At 47.7% G+C, this 24787-nt stretch overlaps 1 protein-coding gene across 2 annotated transcripts in view; it reads left to right on the top strand.

Moving 5' to 3' along the window:
- The window catches only part of LOC148066920 (collagen alpha-1(XII) chain-like), a 69224-nt gene that overhangs the window by 31600 nt on the left and 12837 nt on the right, over window positions 1-24787 (top strand). The window contains exons 15-59 of one of the 2 annotated variants that reach the window (XM_087806520.1): window positions 103-227; window positions 844-993; window positions 1050-1169; window positions 1247-1411; window positions 1494-1640; window positions 2215-2357; window positions 2603-2732; window positions 2794-2939; window positions 3100-3229; window positions 10769-10905; window positions 10974-11103; window positions 11170-11309; window positions 11385-11517; window positions 11631-11648; window positions 13042-13181; window positions 14318-14447; window positions 14513-14652; window positions 14729-14858; window positions 14933-15072; window positions 15161-15290; window positions 15406-15545; window positions 15624-15753; window positions 15818-15957; window positions 16060-16189; window positions 16258-16397; window positions 16471-16600; window positions 16666-16805; window positions 16863-16992; window positions 17284-17423; window positions 17490-17619; window positions 17991-18130; window positions 18194-18323; window positions 18801-18946; window positions 19182-19311; window positions 21132-21274; window positions 21422-21551; window positions 21632-21751; window positions 21821-21967; window positions 22032-22148; window positions 22553-22705; window positions 22767-22841; window positions 22922-23061; window positions 23241-23364; window positions 23438-23581; window positions 23649-23813. In XM_087806520.1, the coding sequence (XP_087662646.1) occupies window positions 103-227; window positions 844-993; window positions 1050-1169; window positions 1247-1411; window positions 1494-1640; window positions 2215-2357; window positions 2603-2732; window positions 2794-2939; window positions 3100-3229; window positions 10769-10905; window positions 10974-11103; window positions 11170-11309; window positions 11385-11517; window positions 11631-11648; window positions 13042-13181; window positions 14318-14447; window positions 14513-14652; window positions 14729-14858; window positions 14933-15072; window positions 15161-15290; window positions 15406-15545; window positions 15624-15753; window positions 15818-15957; window positions 16060-16189; window positions 16258-16397; window positions 16471-16600; window positions 16666-16805; window positions 16863-16992; window positions 17284-17423; window positions 17490-17619; window positions 17991-18130; window positions 18194-18323; window positions 18801-18946; window positions 19182-19311; window positions 21132-21274; window positions 21422-21551; window positions 21632-21751; window positions 21821-21967; window positions 22032-22148; window positions 22553-22705; window positions 22767-22841; window positions 22922-23061; window positions 23241-23364; window positions 23438-23581; window positions 23649-23813 (5978 nt within the window). Of the gene's footprint in view, window positions 1-102; window positions 228-843; window positions 994-1049; window positions 1170-1246; window positions 1412-1493; window positions 1641-2211; window positions 2358-2602; window positions 2733-2793; window positions 2940-3099; window positions 3230-10768; window positions 10906-10973; window positions 11104-11169; window positions 11310-11384; window positions 11518-11630; window positions 11649-13041; window positions 13182-14317; window positions 14448-14512; window positions 14653-14728; window positions 14859-14932; window positions 15073-15160; window positions 15291-15405; window positions 15546-15623; window positions 15754-15817; window positions 15958-16059; window positions 16190-16257; window positions 16398-16470; window positions 16601-16665; window positions 16806-16862; window positions 16993-17283; window positions 17424-17489; window positions 17620-17990; window positions 18131-18193; window positions 18324-18800; window positions 18947-19181; window positions 19312-21131; window positions 21275-21421; window positions 21552-21631; window positions 21752-21820; window positions 21968-22031; window positions 22149-22552; window positions 22706-22766; window positions 22842-22921; window positions 23062-23240; window positions 23365-23437; window positions 23582-23648; window positions 23814-24787 lie in introns of both variants that reach the window. The other variant, XM_087806519.1, reaches the window with a different exon arrangement.

Raw genomic sequence — 24787 nt, 5'->3', positions numbered from 1 at the left:
CCCTCAACAGCTAAGAGAAAACATTTATAACCTTCAACATCTGACATAAACCTTCAACAACTGAATACAAGGTTGACCTCTGACCTCTCTCTATTCCGCCAGGGAAGGAACCAAGTACACAGTGTCTGTGTTTGGGATGTTTGACGGGGGAGTGAGTTCGCCACTGGCGGGCGAGGAAAAGACGACGCTGTCCGACGCACCTGATCCTCCGTCCTTCACCCGCTCTGGTAACGTCTCCGTCACACCAGTCGCAGGCCAGACACGTCCAGAACCCTCCAGAACTTTCAGAGTGTGACCATGGCCGACTCACGAGTCGCCAGAGACAGAAACGCATCCTTGGTCCAAAAAGGTCCCAAACACAAACATGACCGAAGGACCAAGTGGGTTTGCTCTTTGATGGACTCTGGAGGGTTCTGGTCTGAGCTCGTGTACTCAACGGACCTGGGAGTCGAACCTCTGACCGCTCCTTCTGTGCATGGTGCAAGACCAGCTGAGTCAACCTGATCCGAGCTGACGTTCTGCTAACATGTTGTGTTGCACACGCAGGCTGAACCTAAACGAGCTCTGCTCAAAGATGACGAAAAATACTATGGATGACGGACGGGCCGAACCGGGCCAAAGTGAAGAAGATTGGGAGCTGATCGAGCTATTACAACTGATGTTACATAATGTGTCCGTGTTCGTGTATGAACTTCTGTCACTTCTACCTTCCTTTCCTTTCCTACAACCTTACATCTTTGAAGCCTTACAGGTCGGACCCAGGCTTTGGTCGCGGTCCTCAGACTCTGCCTGTGACCGGGCCTTTGACTCGGCAGGTCACTGATGTTCCTGATTTCCCTGCAGAGACCAAATGCAAGACTTCGGCAAAGGCTGACATTGTGCTGCTGGTGGACGGTTCCTGGAGCATCGGCCGCATCAACTTCAAAACGATCCGGAACTTCATCTCCCGGACCGTCAGCGTCTTTGACATCGGCCCCGAAAATGTCCAAATAGGTGAGCACTCCTTAGGTGTGCCTTCTTGTTCGGTGCCATAACCACGTACTCTGCAGGTCTGGCCCAGTACAGTGGGGACCCCAAGACTGAATGGCACCTAAACACTCACCCGAACAAAGAGTCTTTGCAGAAAGCCATCGCCAACCTTCCCTACAAGGGCGGCAACACCATGACTGGTGAGCGACTCCAGTCCACTACTGTTGTCGAAACCTCATGTTTCTTTGACTGTCTGTTCGGTGTTTCGTCCTCGCAGGGATGGCCCTAAATTTCATCCTCCAGAACAACTTCCAGCCTAATGTCGGGCTTCGTTCCGATGCTCGTAAAATCGGTGTCCTGATCACCGACGGAAAGTCCCAAGACGAAATCATTCTGAGCTCGCAGAATCTGCGAGACAACGATATCGAGCTGTACGCCGTTGGTAAGACCATGGACAGAAATCTGGAGATCATGGCCTTGCCCTTGACCCAGACTCCTCCTCCTCTACCCATTCCCTCCTGCAGGAGTGAAGAACGCAGACGAGAACGAGCTGCGTTCCATCGCCACCGACCCTGACAACGTTCACATGTACAATGTCAAGGACTTCCAGTTTCTGGTGGACATCGTAGAGGAACTCACCAGCAACCTGTGCAACAGCGTCAGAGGCCCAGGTATCTTGAAGTACCCACAAACATATTCATACACACAGAACTATCACCTGCTTGTCACCCTTTGATTGATCAGAAATGCTGCTTCGAACATAAAAGCTGTTCTCGTGTTAGTTCTGGTTCTGGACTGTTAAGTTGGGGTCTTTCTGGAATTCTCCTCGTCAGATTTACTGTTCCAGTAATAACCGTTGTTGAAGGTCAACTTCTCGAACCCTCAATAATGACGGTGTGAGGCACTTTAACTGCCACCGCCCCAGGTTGCTGTCACCGCAAACCCCCGTAGGCAAAGCCCAGATCTGGTACTGTGTGGGGAGATACTAAGCGCTCCGTCGGATCGGTTCAACTTAAGGTGCAAAGACGAGTCTGGACCTCCCTGGAATGTCCGTCAGTAGCAGTTACACACGGCAGAAAATATCTTTTCCCGGGTATGAGTGTAGCTGGCATTTTCCGGCAGGTGTTAAAGACACACCTGCTACAGTTGATCTACAGTTGGGCTGGCAATGCTGTCGGGTAGATTTGTGGAGTTCCCGTTAACTATTCCACATGTTGCTTCATGAACTGACGTCTGTTTCAGGAGGGGAGGAGCTACAGGCGCCTACCAACCTGGTGACCTCGGAGGTAACGCACAGATCCTTCAGGGCCACCTGGACAGCTCCAGAAGGACCTGTGGACAAGTATCGGGTCACCTACACAATGGCGGAAGGAGGACCTACAGAGGAGGTGAGATCAGGTTCTGAAGTCTGACACACGGAGACCAGAACTTTCTCGGGTGCTGGACAGATGAAGCAGTACGATCCCTTTGAGCGTGAAGCCACGATCCCTAGACAATCATCTCAGGATCTTCCTTGTGTCCGTAGACTAGGAAACATGTTGAAACATAGATGTGCGTCTGTCCAAGACCGGAAGTTGTGTAACTTGGGTTCAAGTGGTGTGTGGCACATGTTCTCACCGCAGTTGTGTTGCAGATGATGGTGGATGGGAGGGTGACAACTCTGCTTCTTGATGGACTCAACCCACTAACTGAGTACGTTGTGGAAGTCTTCGCTCTGAGCGGCGAGCAGAGCAGCGAGCCGTTGAAGGGACGAGAGACCACCTGTGAGTGGTGATTCTAGTGTGCGTTTGGTTGTGAGGTAATGATGCCGGTGTGTGTCTGCAGTGTCGTTGTCGTTTGCTAAGGACATGGTTGTGTACGGCGCCACTACGACCTCACTGAGAGTTCGCTGGGAGGAGTCCAGGAGTGCGTCTGGCTACACGCTTCGCTACATCACCACTAATGCCAGCGAGCCACAGCAGGAGAAGGAGGTAAACACACACAAACACAAACAAACACACAACAGTAAACTATCATTTTGGACTCACCTATTGTGTTAGCGCAGTAGCTTCTTAGCTGGTCAACCAACATAGCATCATTTTTGTTTGTTTTGCTTCAATCTTAACTTCTTTCTTTTTCTTACGTCCGCAGCTAACTGTCGGTGCTGCTGTGGTGGACGTCGAGTTGCCGAACCTCCTCGCCAACACTCAGTACTCGGTCTCACTGCACACGTTGCATGACGGAGTTGCCAGCGAACCACTGAGAGGAACCGGAGTGACACGTACGTACAACTGACCTCCTGTCACATTAGCGACGCTGATGTTGGCTACAGTTAAGTTAGCAACACCCGTGTTAGCGACACCCGTGTTAGCGACCCTCATTTTAGAAATACTCATGTAAGCGACACCGTGTTGGTGACAGTCATGTTAGCGACACCTGTGTTAGCGACCCTCATTTTAGAAATACTCATGTAAGCGACACCGTGTTGGTGACAGTCATGTTAGCGACACCTGTGTTAGCGACCCTCATTTTAGAAATACTCATGTAAGCGACACCGTGTTGGTGACAGTCATGTTAGCGACACCTGTGTTAGCGACCCTCATTTTAGAAATACTCATGTAAGCGACACCATGTTAGCGGCTGTCATGTTAGCGACACCTGTGTTAGCGACCCTCATTTTAGAAATACTCATGTAAGCGACACCCCTGTTAGCGGCTGTCATGTTAGCGACACCTGTGTTAGCGACCCTCATTTAAGAAATACTCATGTAAGCGACACCCGTGTTAGCGGCTGTCATGTTAGCGACACCCGTGTTAGCGACCCTCATTTTAGAAATACTCATGTAAGCGACACCGTGTTGGTGACAGTCATGTTAGCGACACCTGTGTTTGCGACACCCGTGTTTGCGACACCCGTGTTTGCGACACCCGTGTTAGCGACACCCGTGTTAGCGACCCTCATTTTAGAAATACTCATGTAAGCGACACCCGTGTTAGCGACACCCGTGTTAGCGGCTGTCATGTTAGCGACCCTCATTTTAGAAATACTCATGTTAGCGACACCGTGTTGGTGACAGTCATGTTAGCGACACCTGTGTTAGCGACCCTCATTTTAGAAATACTCATGTAAGCGACACCGTGTTGGTGACAGTTATGTTAGCGACACCTGTGTTAGCGACACCCGTGTTAGCGACACCCGTGTTAGCGACCCTCATTTTAGAAATACTCATGTAAGCGACACCCGTGTTAGCGACACCCGTGTTAGCGACACCTGTGTTAGCGACCCTCATTTTAGAAATACTCATGTAAGCGACACCGTGTTAGCGACAGTCATGTTAGCTACACCTGTGTTAGCGACCCTCATTTTAGAAATACTCATGTAAGCGACACCCGTGTTAGCGGCTGTCATGTTAGCGACACCCGTGTTAGCGACCCTCATTTTAGAAATACTCATGTAAGAGACACCCACGTTAGCGACAGTTATGTTAGCGACACCTGTGTTAGCGACCCTCATTTTATAAATACTCATGTAAGCGACACCGTGTTGGTGACAGTCATGTTAGCGACACCCGTGTTAGCGACACCCGTGTTAGCGACCCTCATTTTAGAAATACTCATGTAAGAGACACCCACGTTAGCGACAGTTATGTTAGCGACACCTGTGTTAGCGACCCTCATTTTAGAAATACTCATGAAAGCGACACCCACGTTAGCGACAGTCATGTTAGCGACACCCGTGTTAGCGACCCTCATTTTAGAAATACTCATGAAAGCGACACCCACGTTAGCGACAGTCATGTTAGCGACACCCGTGTTAGCGACCCTCATTTTAGAAATACTCATGTAAGCGACACCCGTGTTAGCGACAGTCATGTTAGCGACACCCGTGTTAGCGACCCTCATTTTAGAAATACTCATGTAAGCGACACCCTGTTAGCGACAGTCATGTTAGCGACACCTGTGTTAGCGACCCTCATTTTAGAAATACTCATGTAAGCGACACCGTGTTAGCGGCAGTCATGTTAGCGACACCTGTGTTAGCGACCCTCATTTTAGAAATACTCATGTAAGCGACACCGTGTTAGCGACAGTCATGTTAGCGACACCTGTGTTAGCGACCCTCATTTTAGAAATACTCATGAAAGCGACACTGTGTTAGCGACAGTCATGTTAGCGACACCTGTGTTAGCGACCCTCATTTTAGAAATACTCATGAAAGCGACACTGTGTTAGCGACAGTCATGTTAGCGACACCTGTGTTAGCGACCCTCATTTTAGAAATACTCATGTAAGCGACACCGTGTTAGCGACAGTCATGTTAGCGACACCTGTGTTAGCGACCCTCATTTTAGAAATACTCATGTAAGCGACACCGTGTTAGCGACAGTCATGTTAGCGACACCTGTGTTAGCGACCCTCATTTTAGAAATACTCATGTAAGCGACACCCTGTTAGCGACTGTCATGTTAGCGACACCTGTGTTAGCGACCCTCATTTTAGAAATACTCATGTAAGCGACACCGTGTTAGCGGCAGTCATGTTAGCGACACCTGTGTTAGCGACCCTCATTTTAGAAATACTCATGTAAGCGACACCGTGTTAGTGACAGTCATGTTAGCGACACCTGTGTTAGCGACCCTCATTTTAGAAATACTCATGAAAGCGACACTGTGTTAGCGACAGTCATGTTAGCGACACCTGTGTTAGCGACCCTCATTTTAGAAATACTCATGTAAGCGACACCGTGTTAGCGACAGTCATGTTAGCGACACCTGTGTTAGCGACCCTCATTTTAGAAATACTCATGTAAGCGACACCGTGTTAGCGACAGTCATGTTAGCGACACCTGTGTTAGGGACCCTCATTTTAGAAATACTCATGTAAGCGACACCGTGTTAGCGGCTGTCATGTTAGCGACACCCATGTTAGCGACCCTCATTTTAGAAATACTCATGTAAGCGACACCGTGTTAGCGACAGTCATGTTAGCGACACCCGTGTTAGCGACCCTCATTTTAGAAATACTCATGTAAGCGACACCGTGTTAGCGACAGTCATGTTAGCGACACCCGTGTTGGCGACCCTCATTTTAGAAATACTCATGAAAGCGACACCGTGTTAGCGGCTGTCATGTTAGCAACACCCGTGTTAGCGACCCTCATTTTAGAAATACTCATGTAAGCGACACCGTGTTAGCGACAGTCATGTTAGCGACACCCGTGTTAGCGACCCTCATTTTAGAAATACTCATGTAAGCGACACCCACGTTAGCGACAGTTATGTTAGCGACACCCGTGTTAGCGACCCTCATTTTAGAAATACTCATGTAAGCGACACCGTGTTAGCGACAGTCATGTTAGCGACACCCGTGTTAGCGACCCTCATTTTAGAAATACTCATGTAAGCGACACCGTGTTAGCGACAGTCATGTTAGCGACACCTGTGTTAGCGACCCTCATTTTAGAAATACTCATGTAAGCAACACCCACGTTAGCGACAGTCATGTTAGCGACACCCGTGTTAGCAGCAGTCATGTTAGCGACAGTCATGTTAGCGACGGTCATGTTAGCGACGGTCATGTTAGCGACAGTCATGTTAGCGACAGTCATGTTAGCGACAGTCATGTTAGCGAATCCGTGTTAGCGGCAGTCATGTTAGCGGCAGTGATGTTAGCGACAGTCATGTTAGCGACTGTCATGTTAGCTACAGTCATGTTAGCGACAATCATGTTAGCGGAAGTCATATTAGCGACAGTCATGTTAGCGACTGTCATGTTAGCGACAGTCATGTTAGCGACAATCATGTTAGCGGAAGTCATGTTAGCGACAGTCATGTTAGCGACAGTCATGTTAGCGACAGTCATGTTAGCGACACCCGTGTTGGCGACCCTCATTTTAGAAATACTCATGAAAGCGACACCGTGTTAGCGGCTGTCATGTTAGCAACACCCGTGTTAGCGACCCTCATTTTAGAAATACTCATGTAAGCGACACCGTGTTAGCGACAGTCATGTTAGCGACACCCGTGTTAGCGACCCTCATTTTAGAAATACTCATGTAAGCGACACCGTGTTAGCGACAGTCATGTTAGCGACACCTGTGTTAGCGACCCTCATTTTAGAAATACTCATGTAAGCGACACCGTGTTAGCGGCTGTCATGTTAGCGACACCCATGTTAGCGACCCTCATTTTAGAAATACTCATGTAAGCGACACCGTGTTAGCGACAGTCATGTTAGCGACACCCGTGTTAGCGACCCTCATTTTAGAAATACTCATGTAAGCGACACCGTGTTAGCGACAGTCATGTTAGCGACACCTGTGTTAGCGACAGTCATGTTAGCGACACCCGTGTTGGCGACCCTCATTTTAGAAATACTCATGAAAGCGACACCGTGTTAGCGGCTGTCATGTTAGCAACACCCGTGTTAGCGACCCTCATTTTAGAAATACTCATGTAAGCGACACCGTGTTAGCGACAGTCATGTTAGCGACACCCGTGTTAGCGACCCTCATTTTAGAAATACTCATGTAAGCGACACCCACGTTAGCGACAGTTATGTTAGCGACACCCGTGTTAGCGACCCTCATTTTAGAAATACTCATGTAAGCGACACCCACGTTAGCGACAGTTATGTTAGCGACACCCGTGTTAGCGACCCTCATTTTAGAAATACTCATGTAAGCGACACCGTGTTAGCGACAGTCATGTTAGCGACACCCGTGTTAGCGACCCTCATTTTAGAAATACTCATTTAAGCGACACCGTGTTAGCGACAGTCATGTTAGCGACACCTGTGTTAGCGACCCTCATTTTAGAAATACTCATGTAAGCAACACCCACGTTAGCGACAGTCATGTTAGCGACACCCGTGTTAGCAGCAGTCATGTTAGCGACAGTCATGTTAGCGACGGTCATGTTAGCGACAGTCATGTTAGCGACAGTCATGTTAGCGACAGTCATGTTAGCGAATCCGTGTTAGCGGCAGTCATGTTAGCGGCAGTGATGTTAGCGACAGTCATGTTAGCGACTGTCATGTTAGCTACAGTCATGTTAGCGACAATCATGTTAGCGGAAGTCATATTAGCGACAGTCATGTTAGCGACTGTCATGTTAGCGACAGTCATGTTAGCGACAATCATGTTAGCGGAAGTCATATTAGCGGCAGTCATGTTAGCGACAGTCATGTTAGCGACAGTCATGTTAGCGACACCCGTGTTGGCGACCCTCATTTTAGAAATACTCATGAAAGCGACACCGTGTTAGCGGCTGTCATGTTAGCAACACCCGTGTTAGCGACCCTCATTTTAGAAATACTCATGTAAGCGACACCGTGTTAGCGACAGTCATGTTAGCGACACCCGTGTTAGCGACCCTCATTTTAGAAATACTCATGTAAGCGACACCCACGTTAGCGACAGTTATGTTAGCGACACCCGTGTTAGCGACCCTCATTTTAGAAATACTCATGTAAGCGACACCCGTGTTAGCGACAGTTATGTTAGCGACACCCGTGTTAGCGACCCTCATTTTAGAAATACTCATGTAAGCGACACCGTGTTAGCGACAGTCATGTTAGCGACACCCGTGTTAGCGACCCTCATTTTAGAAATACTCATGTAAGCGACACCGTGTTAGCGACAGTCATGTTAGCGACACCTGTGTTAGCGACCCTCATTTTAGAAATACTCATGTAAGCAACACCCACGTTAGCGACAGTCATGTTAGCGACAGTCATGTTAGCGACAGTCATGTTAGCGACACCCGTGTTAGCAGCAGTCATGTTAGCGACAGTCATGTTAGCGACGGTCATGTTAGCGACAGTCATGTTAGCGACAGTCATGTTAGCGACAGTCATGTTAGCGAATCCGTGTTAGCGGCAGTCATGTTAGCGGCAGTGATGTTAGCGACAGTCATGTTAGCGACTGTCATGTTAGCTACAGTCATGTTAGCGACAATCATGTTAGCGGAAGTCATATTAGCGACAGTCATGTTAGCGACTGTCATGTTAGCGACAGTCATGTTAGCGACAATCATGTTAGCGGAAGTCATATTAGCGGCAGTCATGTTAGCGACAGTCATGTTAGCGACAGTCATGTTAGCGACAGTCATGTTAGCGACAGTCATGTTAGCGACAATCATGTTAGTGACTGTCATGTTAGCGACTGTCATATTAGTGACTGTCATCTTAGCGACAGTCATGTTAACGGCAGTGATGTTAGCCACAGTCATGTTAGCGACTGTCATGTTAGCTACAGTCATGTTAGTGACAGTCATGTTAGCGACTCTCATGTTAGCGACAATCATATTAGCGACAGTCATGTTAGCGACAATCATGTTAGCGGAAGTCATATTAGCGACGGTCATGTTAGCGGCAGTAATGTTAGCGACGGTCATGTTAGCGACAGTCATGTTAGCGACTGTCATGTTAGCGCCAGTCATGTTAGCGACAGTCATGTTAGCGACACCTGTGTTAGCGACCCTCATTTTAGAAATACTCATGTAAGCAACACCCACGTTAGCGACAGTCATGTTAGCGACAGTCATGTTAGCGACACCCGTGTTAGCAGCAGTCATGTTAGCGACAGTCATGTTAGCGACAGTCATGTTAGCGACAGTCATGTTAGCGACAGTCATGTTAGCGACACCCGTGTTAGCGGCAGTCATGTTAGCGGCAGTGATGTTAGCGATAGTCATGTTAGCGACTGTCATGTTAGCGACTGTCATGTTAGCGACTGTCATGTTAGCGACAGTCATGTTAGCGACAATCATGTTAGCGGAAGTCATATTAGCGGCAGTCATGTTAGCGACAGTCATGTTAGCGACAGTCATGTTAGCGACAGTCATGTTAGCGACAGTCATGTTAGCGACAATCATGTTAGTGACTGTCATATTAGTGACTGTCATCTTAGCAACAGTCATGTTAGCGGCAGTGATGTTAGCCACAGTCATGTTAGCGACTGTCATGTTAGCTACAGTCATGTTAGTGACAGTCATGTTAGCGACTCTCATGTTAGCGACAATCATATTAGCGACAGTCATGTTAGCGACAATCATGTTAGCGGAAGTCATATTAGCGACGGTCATGTTAGCGGCAGTAATGTTAGCGACGGTCATGTTAGCGACAGTCATGTTAGCGACTGTCATGTTAGCGCCAGTCATGTTAGCGACAGTCATGTTAGCGACACCTGTGTTAGCGACCCTCATTTTAGAAATACTCATGTAAGCAACACCCACGTTAGCGACAGTCATGTTAGCGACAGTCATGTTAGCGACACCCGTGTTAGCAGCAGTCATGTTAGCGACAGTCATGTTAGCGACGGTCATGTTAGCGACAGTCATGTTAGCGACAGTCATGTTAGCGACAGTCATGTTAGCGACACCCGTGTTAGCGGCAGTCATGTTAGCGGCAGTGATGTTAGCGATAGTCATGTTAGCGACTGTCATGTTAGCGACTGTCATGTTAGCGACAGTCATGTTAGCGACGGTCATGTTAGCGACAATCATGTTAGCGGCAGTCATATTAGCGACAGTCATATTAGTGACTGTCATGTTAGCGACAGTCATGTTAGCGGCAGTCATGTTAGCAACGGTCATGTTAGCGACAATCATGTTAGCGACAGTCATGTTAGCGGCAGTCATGTTAGCGACGGTCATGTTAGCGACAATCATGTTAGCGACTGTCATGTTAGCGACAATCATATTAGCGACAGTCATGTTAGCGACAATCATGTTAGCGACAGTCATGTTAGCGACAGTCATGTTAGCGACACCCATGCTAGCGACCAGTTCTCTTCTGACAGCTCTCCCGTTCTCCCTCAGTACCCTTGTCTCCCGCTGGAGTCCTCAGAGTCTCCGATGTCACTCACAGCACCATGAGGCTGAACTGGGACGCGGCGCCAGGCCCGGTCCAGAAGTACATGGTCACCTACAAGCCTGAAGAAGGTGACTTGAAGGAGGTACAAGAAGTTCCAACGTCCGACACCGACAAGCGGCACAGAACCTACTGACTCCTCACATGTGCCAGGTGGAGGTGGACGGGGGCGTGACCAGTCTGGATCTGTCCGGTCTCATCTCACAGAACGAGTACGATGTGGCAGTGACGCCCATCTACGCAGAGGGACCCGCGGCCCCCATGCTGGGAAGCGGCATCACAGGTACACACACTCGTACACACACCCTCACCTACACACACCTGTTAATGCACCGTGTCCCGGGAGCAGATGTTGTCCCGGCCCCCAAAGACCTGCGGTTCTCCGATGTGAGCCAGACTTCCTTCAAAGCCTCCTGGGTTCACGGCGCTACCGACGTGGCCTTGTACCGCGTTGGCTGGACCAAGAAGGGAGACACGGAGCCCAAGTTTGTGAGTCCTGTCCCCGGCTGTCGCTTCACCGCTCGTGACCCGGTCCCACAGAACCTCTGGGTGTTTGTCCTTCAGGCCATCATGAGCAGCGAGGAGACCTCCCACGTCCTCCCAGACCTGGAGCCCGACACCCAGTACTCTGTCACCGTGACCGCCATCTACCCGGACGAGTCCGAGAGCGAAGACCTGCTGGGGAGCGAACGCACACGTGTGTGCACACACACACACACACACACACACGCACACACACACACGCACACATGCACACACACGACATAAACTCACAGACACTCACCTAAAGATGTTTCTTCTCTCTTCTAGTGCTGAGAGGATCAGCAGGTGTGTCAGGTGGAGAACGTTCATGACTGTAAATGTTTTGAGTCACGATAACACTTTTCTGCACTGTGTGTGTGTGTGTGTGTGTGTGTGTGTGTGTGGATGTGTGTGTGTGTGTGTGTGGATGTTTGTGTGTGTCTGTCTGTGTGTGTCGGTGTGTGTCTGTCTGGTTGTGTGTGTCTGTGGGTGTAGGTGTGTGTGACGGTGTGTGTGTGGATGTTTGTGTGCGTGTGTGTGTGTGTGTGTGTGTAAGCATGTGTGCAGAACAGTGTGATCATAGACTTGTGTTGTGATCATCTTCATCATCTTCATCATCTTTATCATCTTCATCATCATCATTTTCATCATCTTCATCTTCATCTTCATCATCATCTTCATCATCATCATCGTCTTCATCTTCATCTTCATCATCTTCATCATCATCATCATAATCTTCATCATCTTCATCATCTTCTTCATTATCTTCATCATCATCATCATCATCATCTTAATCTTCATCATCATCATCATCTTCTTCATTATCTTCATCATCATCATCATCATCTTCATCATCTTCATCTTCATCTTCATCTTCATCATTATCATCATCATCATCATCATCATCTTCATCTCCATCTTCATCTTCTTCTTCATCATCATTATCTTCATCATCATCATCATCATCTTCATCATCACCTTCATCATCATCATCTTCATCATCACGTTCATCATCATCATCTTCATCTTCATCATCTTCATCATCTTCTTCATTATCTTCATCATCATCATCATCTTCATCATCTTCATCTTCATCTTCATCATTATCATCATCATCATCATCATCATCTTCATCTTCATCTTCATCTTCTTCTTCATCATCATTATCTTCATCATCATCATCATCTTCATCATCACCTTCATCATCATCATCATCATCTTCATCATCACGTTCATCATCATCATCTTCATCATCATCACCTTCATCGTCATCATCATCATCATCATCTTCATCATCTTCATCATCACCTTCATCATCATCATCTTCATCTTCATCATCACGTTCATCATCATCATCTTCATCATCATCACCTTCATCGTCATCATCATCATCATCATCTTCATCATCATCATCATCTTCATCATCATCTTCATCATCATCATCTTCATCATCACGTTCATCATCATCATCTTCATCATCATCACCTTCATCGTCATCATCATCATCATCATCTTCATCATCATCATCATCTTCATCATCATCTTCATCATCATCATCTTCATCATCTTCATCATCATCAACATCTTCATCATCATCATCATCACCTTCATCTTCATCATCAACATCATCATCTTCATCATCATCATCATCTTCATCGTCATCATCAAGTTCTCTGACTTAACTTGTTTTGGATCACAGTACCTACTGGGCCACCAAAGAACCTCCGGGTCTTCAACGCCACCACATCCTCTCTGTCTCTAAGATGGGATCCAGCTTCCGGCCCCGTCCAGACCTACGAGGTGGTCTACCAGCCTGTGGCCGGAGGAGAACCTCTGTCTGTAAGTCTCTGAGCGACAGTGACGTCATCACCTTGAGTCAGTGGTTCAGGAGCTGCAGGTTCTTGAGGAACTAACAGACGCACACGAGTCACCAGGAAGTCCTCAGATCCTGCCACACATGAATCACACGAGTCGTCCTCTAGCAAGAGAACAAATCTGGATTCACTCAAGTCTCTGGATTTACGAGCCTCCTGCTCGTTTACTACGACTGGCGTCCCTCGCCGACGCCGCTGGACTCCCTTCAGGTCTTTGTTAGACATGTTTGTCACAGTTCTGGTTCTACTGTTCTTGGCGGGCAGAACGCAGCGCCGACTGAAGCTCAGAGACGGTTTTTCTCTCTCAGAATCTGATCCGTCTGTGGCTCTGAAGGATCTCATCTGCGGTCTCGCTCCGGGATGTGCTCCTGGCTCGCGACTCGCATTCCTTCGCGCTGACTCAAGAGCAGTTAACGCTCACTTGAAAAGGTTTTTACCTCCAGAGTGTCTTTGTGTCCTTGAGATGTTATGACAGCGACGCGGCGTGTCGGAGTCACAGCGTTGACAGCGATACAACTGCCGACCCCTGACCCCACATCTGGTGCCCGAGTGTTGTTATGAGGTCATGTGTCTGCGAGGGACGTCATCTGATCTGCTATCGCTGGACCAAGAAAACGGGGAAGTCCTGTTATTGATCTACATCTCTAGCCAGCGACCAATCAGCTTTCACTGTGGTGCAGGGATGCATCATGGGAGGTTGTAGTTCTGTTAATACGTCAGGTTGGATCATGATTGTAAACGCTGGTCGGTCAAAGTCTGAGGTGATGGTGTTCTGATCCGTGGGTCTTGACTCCGACACATGTGGTCTAGACGCGCGGCTAAGCTAAGTTGTTCATTCTTGACGCGAGTCCACGGTGTTGATCTTCGGCCGGGACATCATCAGGTAAACAAGCTGTCAAAGCTCACACTCGCCACCTCCAGTTCCCTGCAAATGTTTCGGACAAAATTCCCCAACAGTGACGGGGGACGTGGTTTGTTTAGCTGCCGCGCTTCACTGCCAAATGTTGCTATGACATCATCTCCAGGAAGATCTCTGAGGCCAATCACAGTCACAGCGGTGATGTCAACAGTCAACAGCTGGTAACTGTGTCGGGTCTTCAGGTCAAAGTGGACGGCAAGATGACCAACACAGTGCTGCAGAAGTTGGACCCTGACACGGCGTACGGCATCACCGTGGCGGCCATTTACCCCAACGGTGAACGCAGAGAAACTTCCGGAGATGGAAAAACAAGTGAGGCCCCAATGACCCCCTTGTAAATACTTCATTTTCTCAGGCTGAGACTTGTGTGTCCTCAGAGGTGCTGGGGGGAGTACAGAACCTGCAGGTCCTGAACCCGACCATGACCACGCTGAATGTGCGATGGGAACCCGTAGTAGGTCGCGTCAAGGGCTACAAGGTGGTCTATGCCCCCACGGCCGGCGGAGAAGAGAGCACGGTAGGGTCTGAGTCATGTGGAAGGGATGGGATCCACAAGTAGAGTAACTCCAGAACTTCTCTTGCTTTGGTCTCAGGACCATGTGCCCGGAGGAACCACCAGCACCGTCCTGCAAGGTCTCCAGCCTGACACCCTGTACACGGTCTCACTGGTGCCAGTGTACGCTAACGGAGAAGGAAAGGTGATGTCAGAGAAAGGAAAGACACGTAAGTTCAAAACATGGATATCATGTAGTTGGATGTGTTTTGACACCTTGTTTAACATTTGTCTCCCTCGTTAGTCCCGATGGGCGGAGTCCGGTCCCTGCAGGTCCTGAACCCGACCATGACCACACTAAACGTGCGCTGGGAACCTGCCAGCGGTCTAGTAAAGGAGTACAAGGTGGTCTACGTTCCAGCTGCAGGAGGAGCCGAAAGCACGGTAGGACTGGTAGAGAGAGTTGTTTATCATTCCTGCAGCGCCTGGAGCTGGTTGTAGCTTGAAGAGGAATATGTTTGGATTGTCACAGGAGCAAGTGTCCGGAGGAACCACCAGCACCGTCCTACGAGGTCTTCAGCCTGACACCCTGTACATGGTCTCACTTGTGCCTGTGTATGCCGATGGAGACGGGAAGGTGAAGTCAGAGAACGGCAGGACGCGTAAGTCAAGTTTGGAAATGAGAGTGAAGGATCGGGTGACCTACAACAGACTACTTTTCAATCCTATCCAAAAACAAATCATTTTAAATCAGAAAAAAATACATTTGACCTGCAGGACCTCTGGGCGGAGTCAAGAGCCTTCGGGTCTCGAAACCCACCATGACCTCTCTCACGGTTAACTGGGACCCGGCAGATGGGGCAGTGCGACTCTACAAGGTCTTCTACATCCCCGAGGCCGGGGGTCAGGAACTGATGGTAGGACTGATGGTTGGTTCTTATGAATGGTCATAACTCACTTTGTTCTACTGTCCTCTCCTTTTCCTGCCTGCTCAGGAACCAGTCCCAGCAGGCACCACAAGCATCATCCTGAGAAATCTGACTCCCGACACCCCATACAGCGTATCGGTCCTGCCCGTGTACCCAGCCCGGGAGGGAAAGCGTCAATCAGAGAAAGGAAAAACACGTGAGTTGGGTCACCGGCTCGGCTCTTAGGAAGTCTTGTAGCACTCTTAAACTGCCATCTGTAGTTCCTTTGGGTGGAGTTGGAACCATGCGGGTCAGCAACCCAACCATCACCAAATTGACTGTGACCTGGGACCCGGCTGATGGAAACGTGCAGGGCTACAAGGTCATCTATGTGCCGTCAGACGGAGGACCTGAGATTGTGGTATGACCTGTGATGATGCATCGAAGTTGTAAACGTTGATGTCCTTGTGATACTTGAAGACTTGAGACCAAGAGACGCTCATAAAAGTCATTTGTTCCAAAGGAGCAAGTGTCTGAGAGCACCACAAGCACCATTCTGGACAAACTGCTGCCCGACACCCGCTACACCGTCACTGTCGTGCCTGTCTATGCAGAGGGGGATGGACCCAGTCTGACTGACAACGGAAAGACTCGTGAGTATCTGACAGGTTGACCAGTTCATCTTCCTGACCCCCAACTTACTGCCGCTGCCTCCTCTAAGGCCCGCTGGGTTTTGCGAGAAACCTACAGGTGACTGACCCGACGACCAGCACTCTGAATGTCCGATGGGATCCGGCTGAAGGGAATGTTCGCGAGTACATCGTAATCTGGGTCCCTGCTGCGGGTGGGGAGCAGGAAGTGGTAGGAAACAGTCCACCCCAAGACCATTGGCAACTCTTTATGCTGGCAAGAGTTCAAATCCGTTCACTTTCAGGACCAGGTGTCTGGAACCACCACGTCCCTCTTGCTGAAAGACCTAGAGCCTGACACAGAGTACACAGTCTCTCTGGTTCCAGTTTACCCAGAGATGGAAGGGAAGTCCCAGTCCACCAAAGGGAAGACAAGTGAGTCCACACACTGAAGATGTAACCAAAACAACTTTAAAGCTCACAGGTTCATTTTGTGATAGATCCCTTAGGAGGAGTTAAGAACCTAAGAGTTACTGACCCGACCATAAGGACCCTTACTGCCAGGTGGGACCCGGCTGTTGGAAACGTTCGCAGCTACAAGATCGTCTATGCAGCAAAACCAGGAGGACCTGAGAAGACGGTAAAGATGTTCTTACGCTCTCAAGCAGGTTATGCTGACCATGAATCTAATCCACAGGAGGAGGTTTCAGGTGGAACCACTAGCACTGTTCTAAGGGACCTGACCCCAGACACTTCCTACGACGTGTCAGTTGTTCCGGTTTATCCAGACGTGGAGGGAATCAGGCAGAGCGAGCAAGGCAGGACCAGTAAGTTTGTGTTCAGTGTGAGAACAGAAAAGAAAGGACGTGAAGAAGTTCTGTTCTGAAGAAATATCGCTGCCCACTGCAAAAATGATGTGACAGAATAGAACTAAGACCGGTTCCAAAACGTCAGGCATAGCAGCGATCCACATTCATGCATTTATACAACAGAGCTCATAGTGCCTGCGTGAAGTTCATATTCAAAAAGTACTTTCTCAAGGTCAAAAGTCCCAGATTGAGCTTCACTATCAGTGGGATGGTGCTGCTGGTACTGATGCAGCATCTGGTTTCTTTCAGAGCCTCTGGGCAGCGTGAAGAACCTGCAGGTGACCGACCCCACCACCAGCTCCCTGAGAGTCCGCTGGGAACCAGCTGACGGGGACGTGCGACAGTACAAGGTCCTCTATGTCCCTGCCGGAGGAGGTACCCCGACCACGGTGGGTTCTCTACATGTGTTGTCACAGCTACAGCAGGAGGTTCACTCTGTCCCGGTCTCTTGACAGACCATGGTCTCGGGCATGACCACGAACACAGTGCTGCGAGAGCTGAAGCCGGAAACCAAGTACAATGTGACAGTGGTGCCGGTTTATCCTGACGTGGAGGGGAATGCTGTGACGGACAGCGGGCAGACAAGTGAGTCCACCAGGTCATGTGATCACTAGTCAGTCTCTGTGATAGGGTAAAAAAAACAACAAAATAGTTCAATATAATTCAAGCAAGAAGCCTCTCACAAGGTCAGCTTTCTGCTCTCCAGTGAGTGGGCACACGCGTTCACCTTCTACATACTAGTGAGCTCCTGATAGACATGACCTAGTGTTGACGGGGTTTGTTCATGGCACCTTTTATGGCCCTGCTCTGTGTGGTTATGGTGACTTCATGTGAGTGGATGGGCAATGAAGACCACATGTGGTCTGATGTGAAGATTCAGAATCCAACTGTGGGTGGTAGTGCCAGCTTGAAAGTCCAAGGTTCTTGACCAAACATTGACATGTTCTGGTTCACAGAAGCGCTGGGTGGAGTCAAGAACCTAGAGGTCTCAGACCCGACCACCAGCTCTCTAAAGGTCCGCTGGGAGCCAGCTGAGGGAAATGTCCGTCAGTACCGACTGTTTTATGTGCCAGAAACAGGGGGCGTCGAAGATATGGTGGGTCCAGTACTGACCGGAGCAAAACTGGACAAGGCTAAATAATACTTTATGTCTACACAGGAGCAGGTCTCAGGAGGAACCACCAGCACCACTCTGAGAAACCTGCTGTCCAACATGGTCTACTCTGTCACTGTGGTCCCTGTGTACCCTGAGGGTGAAGGTCTACGCCAGGCAGACACAGGAAAGACTCGTAAGTACCAGAACCGCAGACGGTTTGAACATGTCTTAACCTATGAGAGACTCAACCGAGTCTGGTTCGCCTCATTAGCTCCACAAATCTGTCGCAGACTTAAGTCATCAAGTCAGATCCTTACTCAACGCTAGCATGTCCCTGATGACTGTTTGTGACTCACCAGACTGATGGATAAATAGATACTTCGACCTGGACCAGGTCAGAACATAAGGTTTGAGAGGAAGATCTCAAGATGAGAGAGAACATCTAACGGCAAGTCAACGAAGAGTCCCAGAACCTTCTGCAGTGGAGCAGTTTAAACACAACCTGAACCTCCTGCTCCGGAACCAACCGCTAGTTTCTGCCACGTACATTATTCTTAGTAGTATTTAACTTGAACGGTTCCAGGCAGGTTCTGTGGAGGGAACAGAATATGACTGAAGCAGAACTAGCTTCATCAACTCAGGTGTGCACTTTTGACCTCTAACCCGACAGTCCCCCGCATGCCACCGAGGAACGCCCAGGTCTACCAGCCCACCCCCAACAGTCTGAATGTGCGCTGGGAGCCCGCCAGTGGCCGTGTGCAGCAGTACCGGATCTCATACTCATCTTTGGTGGGGACCAGACCGTTGTCCGGATCAGTGAGTAGAACCTTTCGTGGATGAGTTCGAGTGTCGACCGATCACGAAGATTGTCTTGTTATCAGGACTTGGACTCATAGACCCTCAAGATGCTGGATTGCTTTAAGATTCATGGGCCGGTCTTTGTAGGAGTTAGTTTGTGCCTCAGAGTTTTGGTTCTGATGGTCCAGTTCAAGACCTGAACACCTCAAGAGATGTCACCGGTTCTGTTGGTTAACGACCTTTCTGTCTAAAGGTTCTGGTCCCGGGAAATCTTAACACGGCCTTCCTGGACAGCCTGATCCCGGACACACCGTACTCAGTGGATGTGACGGCGCTGTACACGGACGGCGAGGGAGGCTCTGTGCAGAGTGAAGGAAAAACAAGTGAGATACATAGTATTTGCTACATTAACTTCTGCTATGCTAATATATGCTACATTAACTTTTGCTATGCTAATATATGCTACATTAACTTTTGCTATGCTAATATTTGCTAAATTAACTTCTGATTTGATAATATTTGCTACATTAACTTCTGCTATGCTAATATTTGCTAAATTAACTTCTGCTATGCTAATATTTGCTACATTAACTTCTGCTATGCTAATATTTGCTAAATTAACTTCTGCTATGCTAACGTTTGCTACATTAACTTCTGCTATGCTAATATTTGCTAAATTAACTTCTGCTATGCTAATATTTGCTAAATTAACTTCTGCTATGCTAATATTTGCTACATTAACTTCTGCTATGCTAATATTTGCTAAATTAAGTTCTGCTATGCTAATATTTGCTACATTAACTTCTGCTATGCTAATATTTGCTAAATTAAGTTCTGCTATGCTAATATTTGCTACATTAACTTCTGCTATGCTAATATTTGCTAAATTAACTTCTGCTATGCTAATATTTGCTAAATTAACTTCTGCTATGCTAATATTTGCTAAATTAACTTCTGCTATGCTAATATTTGCTAAATTAACTTCTGCTATGCTAATATTTGCTAAATTAACTTCTGATTTGATAATATTTGCTAAATTAACTTCTGATTTGATAATATTTGCTAAATTAACTTCTGATTTGATAATATTTGCTAAATTAACTTCTGCTATGCTAATATTTGCTACATTAACTTTTGCTATGCTAATATATGCTACATTAACTTTTGCTATGCTAATATTTGCTATATTCACTTTTGCTATAGTAATATATTCTAAATTAGCTTCTGCTATGCTAATATATGCTACATTAACTTTTGCTGTGCTAATATTTGCTATATTCACTTTTGCTATAGTAATATATTCTAAATTAGCTTCTGCTATGATAATATTTGCTACATTAACTTCTGCTATGCTAATATTTGCTACATTAACTTTTGCTATGCTAATATATGCTACATTAACTTTTGCTATGCTAATATTTGCTATATTCACTTTTGCTATAGTAATATATTCTAAATTAGCTTCTGCTATGCTAATATATGCTACATTAACTTTTGCTGTGCTAATATTTGCTATATTCACTTTTGCTATAGTAATATATTCTAAATTAGCTTCTGCTATGATAATATTTGCTACATTAACTTCTGCTATGCTAATATTTGCTACATTAACTTCTGCTATGCTAATATTTGCTAAATTAACTTCTGCTATGCTAATATTTGCTACATTAACTTCTGCTATGCTAATATTTGCTAAATTAACTTCTGCTATGATAATATTTGCTACATTAACTTCTGCTATGCTAATATTTGCTAAATTAACTTCTGCTATGCTAATATTTGCTACATTATCTTCTGCTATGCTAATATTTGCTAAATTAACTTCTGCTATGCTAATATTTGCTAAATTAACTTCTGCTATGCTAATATTTGCTAAATTAACTTCTGATTTGATAATATTTGCTAAATTAACTTCTGCTATGCTAATATTTTCTAAATTAACTTCTGCTATGATAATATTTTCTACATTAACTTTTGCTATGATAATATTTGCTAAATTAACTTCTGCTATGCTAATATATGCTACATTAACTTTTGCTATGCTAATATATGCTACATTAACTTTTGCTATGCTAATATTTGCTATATTCACTTTTGCTATAGTAATATATTCTAAATTAGCTTCTGCTATGATAATATATGCTACATTCACTTTTGTTATGCTAACTACTTTCCTTCCGCCGTGGTTTGTTGTTGGTTTCAGTCGCTCGCGCTGCTCCTAGGAACATGCGGGTGTTCGATGCCACCACCAGCACGTTAACCATCGGCTGGGATCATGCTGAGGGTCCTGTGAGACAGTACAAGATCACTTACTCGCCCATGACAGGAGGGCCTGGGAACCAGATTGTGAGTAGGCCCTCCCTCCCCCTATCTGGACCTGTTCTGGAATCTGGTTCTGCATGTGGTTTTGGCCCGCTGACCAGTGCCTAAAACCTGTCTGGGACCGAAGCAGCACAAATGAGTCTGGTCCTGTCTTCCTGTTTAACCCCTCAGACAACAGTACCTGGGAACAGGAACAACGCAATGTTGCAGAACCTCCTTCCCAACACTCCGTATAACATCACCATAGAGGCAGTGTACGCAGACGGCCCCGGAGGCTTGCTCAATGGCAATGGACATACAGGTGAACTAGAACCCTCTCTGTTGCCTGTGCAGAACTTTCCACCTGACAGAAGGTTCTGACCGGGCCCTCCTATGTTACAGTTGGTCTGCTGAGTCCAAGAAATCTCAGGATCTCAGACGAGTGGTACACTCGCTTCCGTGTAGCCTGGGACCCAGTTTCAGCACCGGTGGAGGGTTACCGCCTGGTCTACACTCCTGATGGTAAGTCACATGACTCAGGTGAGGTGGCAGTGGCAGCATCAGGACCAGCAAGTCTCTGGTACTTCACAGGTTCTGACCACAGCATGGACTTCTTTGTGGGCGACGTGAGTTCTTACACACTCCACAATTTGAAGCCAGGGACCACTTACGACGTGAAGGTGGTGGCCCAGTACACAGGCGGAGTCAGTACGCCGCTAGCTGGCCCGGGAACCACGTGTGAGTGTGTGGCGCACAAGTCGTAGGTCCTGTGGCAGGTTTTTTGACGTGGTTCTTTTCTCAGTGTACTTGAACGTGACTAACATTGAGACCTACAACGTGGACCACGACAAGTTCTGTGTCAAGTGGGCCCCTCACAGGGCAGCCACGTCGTATCGCATCAAACTCAACCCACTGGACCGTAAGTCTCCTCCGATCAGATCCTTCCACACGACCCGCCATCCAGACAACAATGGAAACACCTGTAGAGGGCACTTGCCAAGTATGAGTTGCTGCTCAGACACGTCTTTATGGGACGAGTCAACCGAGGTCGAACATCTAGTAAATCTTTTCATGAACATCAGACAAGATGTTAAACGAGTCTCAAACATCACGATTATAATAATAATAATAACCACGATCGTCTCACTTTATGTCTCCTTCCTGCCTTTGACACTGGTTGAGCCAAGTCCTCCAGTAAGCATTACAATGTCCTGCGTGGTTGTTTCTTTGACTCTTGCTCCAAGGGTTTGCTAAGGCACAACCTTTCCAGGTCTTTTCTGAAATCTGACTTCCCTGTCATGTGACCCTTGGTCCCTTGTACAGCGGCCAGCAAAGGTCAAAAGGAAATTACCATCCCTGCTGGACAACCTCAGTACTGCTTCGAGGGACTCTCACCAGACGCCCTGTACACTGCGGCGGTCTTTGTGCAGACACCAAACCTAGAGGGTCCCGGGGTCAGCGTCGAAGAGAGGACCTGTGAGTGTGTGACAGACTTTCACAACGTCCCTGTTGTTCTAACGTTGCTCTGCTGCCCCAGTACTGAAGCCGACGCCAGTCCCAACACTCCCGCCTACGCCGACCCCACCGCCCACCATCCCCCCAGCCTGGGCTGGTGAGTCTGAACCTCTTCACCTCTGGTTCTGATGATATTGTTTGAGGAAGAAACCAGATCTTCTCACTTTTTCTCCTCAGTGTGCAAAGGTGCTAAAGCAGACCTGGTCTTCCTGATCGACGGCTCCTGGAGCATCGGTGAAGACAGTTTCTCCAAAGTCATGAGCTTTGTTTCCAGCGTGATTGCAGCCTTTGACGTGGTCGGACGTTCAGGCATGCAGGTTTGTGCCATCGGGAAGTTCTTTTCCGTTTCTCTGTCTACTACCCTTTCTGCCTTCTGACTGTTCTGTCGCCGCCATACCTCCTGTTGGGATGTGAAGGACTTCAGTGGTCCAGCGTCGGCTCAATGTACTCAACAGATCTGCCTGGTTTGACTCTTCAGTCTCTCTTTGTCCTACAGATCTCCTTTGTTCAGTACAGCGACTACGCCAAGACTGAGTTTAGACTGAATGCCTACCAGGACAAGGGCGTCGCCATGGCGTCCGTGTTCCACGTCCGCTACCAGGGAGGAAACACCAAGACAGGTTTGAACCATCCTGTGACCTCATCAAGTTAGCTTAACGCTTCCTGACGACATCATGGCTTGTATCTAAGCAGGAGTGGCTTTGAAACATGTGTACGAGAAGGCCTTCTCTGTGGAGAACGGCATGAGAAGGAATGTTCCGAAGATCGTGGTCACCATCACAGATGGCCGCTCTCAGGACGAGGTCAAGGAACATGCTGCCCGGCTGCAGCACGCAGGTCACCAGAGACGCAATACAACCCACGCGCTTGCTGCCTGGTTCTGATGTCCAGTTGTGTTCCTCAGGCTACAGCGTGTTTGCCATTGGGGTGGCAGACGTGGACTTCGTGGAGCTGCAGGCCATCGGCAGCAAACCCAGCGACAGACATACGTTTGTGGTTGACGACTTTGACGCGTTCAACACCATCAAGGAAAACCTGGTGACCTTCATCTGTGAAACTGCCACATCCTGTGAGAACATACATCACCGTCTGTTTCACACTCCACTGTCCCGTATCCCCTGCTCTGATAGTCCCGTCTACCTCTGATAGTCCTGTCTCTCTCTGATAGTCCTGTCTACCTCTGATAGTCCTGTCTACCTCTGATAGTCCTGTCTTCCTCTGATAGTCCTGTCTACCTCTGATAGTCCTTTCTACCTCTGATAGTCCTGTCTTTCTCTGATAGTCCTGTCACACTCTGATAGTCCTGTCTCTCTCTGATAGTCCTGTCTACCTCTGATAGTCCTGTCACACTCTGATAGTCCTGTCTACCTCTGATAGTCCTGTCTTCCTCTGATAGTCATGTCTTCCTCTGATAGTGCTGTCTTCCTCTGATAATCCTGTCTTTCTCTGATAGTCCTTTCTTCCTCTGATAGTCCTGTCTACCTCTGATAGTCCTGTCTCTCTCTGATAGTCCTGTCTCTCTCTGATAGTCCTGTCTTCCTCTGATAGTGCTGTCTTCCTCTGATAGTCCTGTCTTCCTCTGATAGTCCTGTCTTCCTCTGATAGTCCCGTCTTTCTCTGATAATCCTGTCTTTCGCTGATAGTCCAGTCTCCCTCTGATAGTCCTGTCTTCCTCTGATAGTCATGTCTTCCTCTGATAGTGCTGTCTTCCTCTAATAATCCTGTCTTTCTCTGATAGTCCTGTCTCTATCTGATAGTGCTGTCTCTCCTTGATAGTCCTGTTTCTCTCTGATAGTCCTGTCTCTCTCTGATAGTCCTGTCTTCCTCTGATAGTGCTGTCTTCCTCTGATAGTCCTGTCTTCCTCTGATAGTCCTGTCTTCCTCTGATAGTCCCGTCTTTCTCTGATAATCCTGTCTTTCGCTGATAGTCCAGTCTCCCTCTGATAGTCCTGTCTTCCTCTGATAGTCATGTCTTCCTCTGATAGTGCTGTCTTCCTCTAATAATCCTGTCTTTCTCTGATAGTCCTGTCTCTATCTGATAGT

Source organism: Callionymus lyra, chromosome 13 (assembly GCF_982586985.1).
Source record: "Callionymus lyra chromosome 13, fCalLyr1.hap1.1, whole genome shotgun sequence".
In the NCBI taxonomy this organism is placed as follows: domain Eukaryota; kingdom Metazoa; phylum Chordata; class Actinopteri; order Syngnathiformes; family Callionymidae; genus Callionymus; species Callionymus lyra.
Note: the sequence above shows the minus strand (reverse complement) of the source record. Positions and strands in the feature narration are given on the sequence as shown.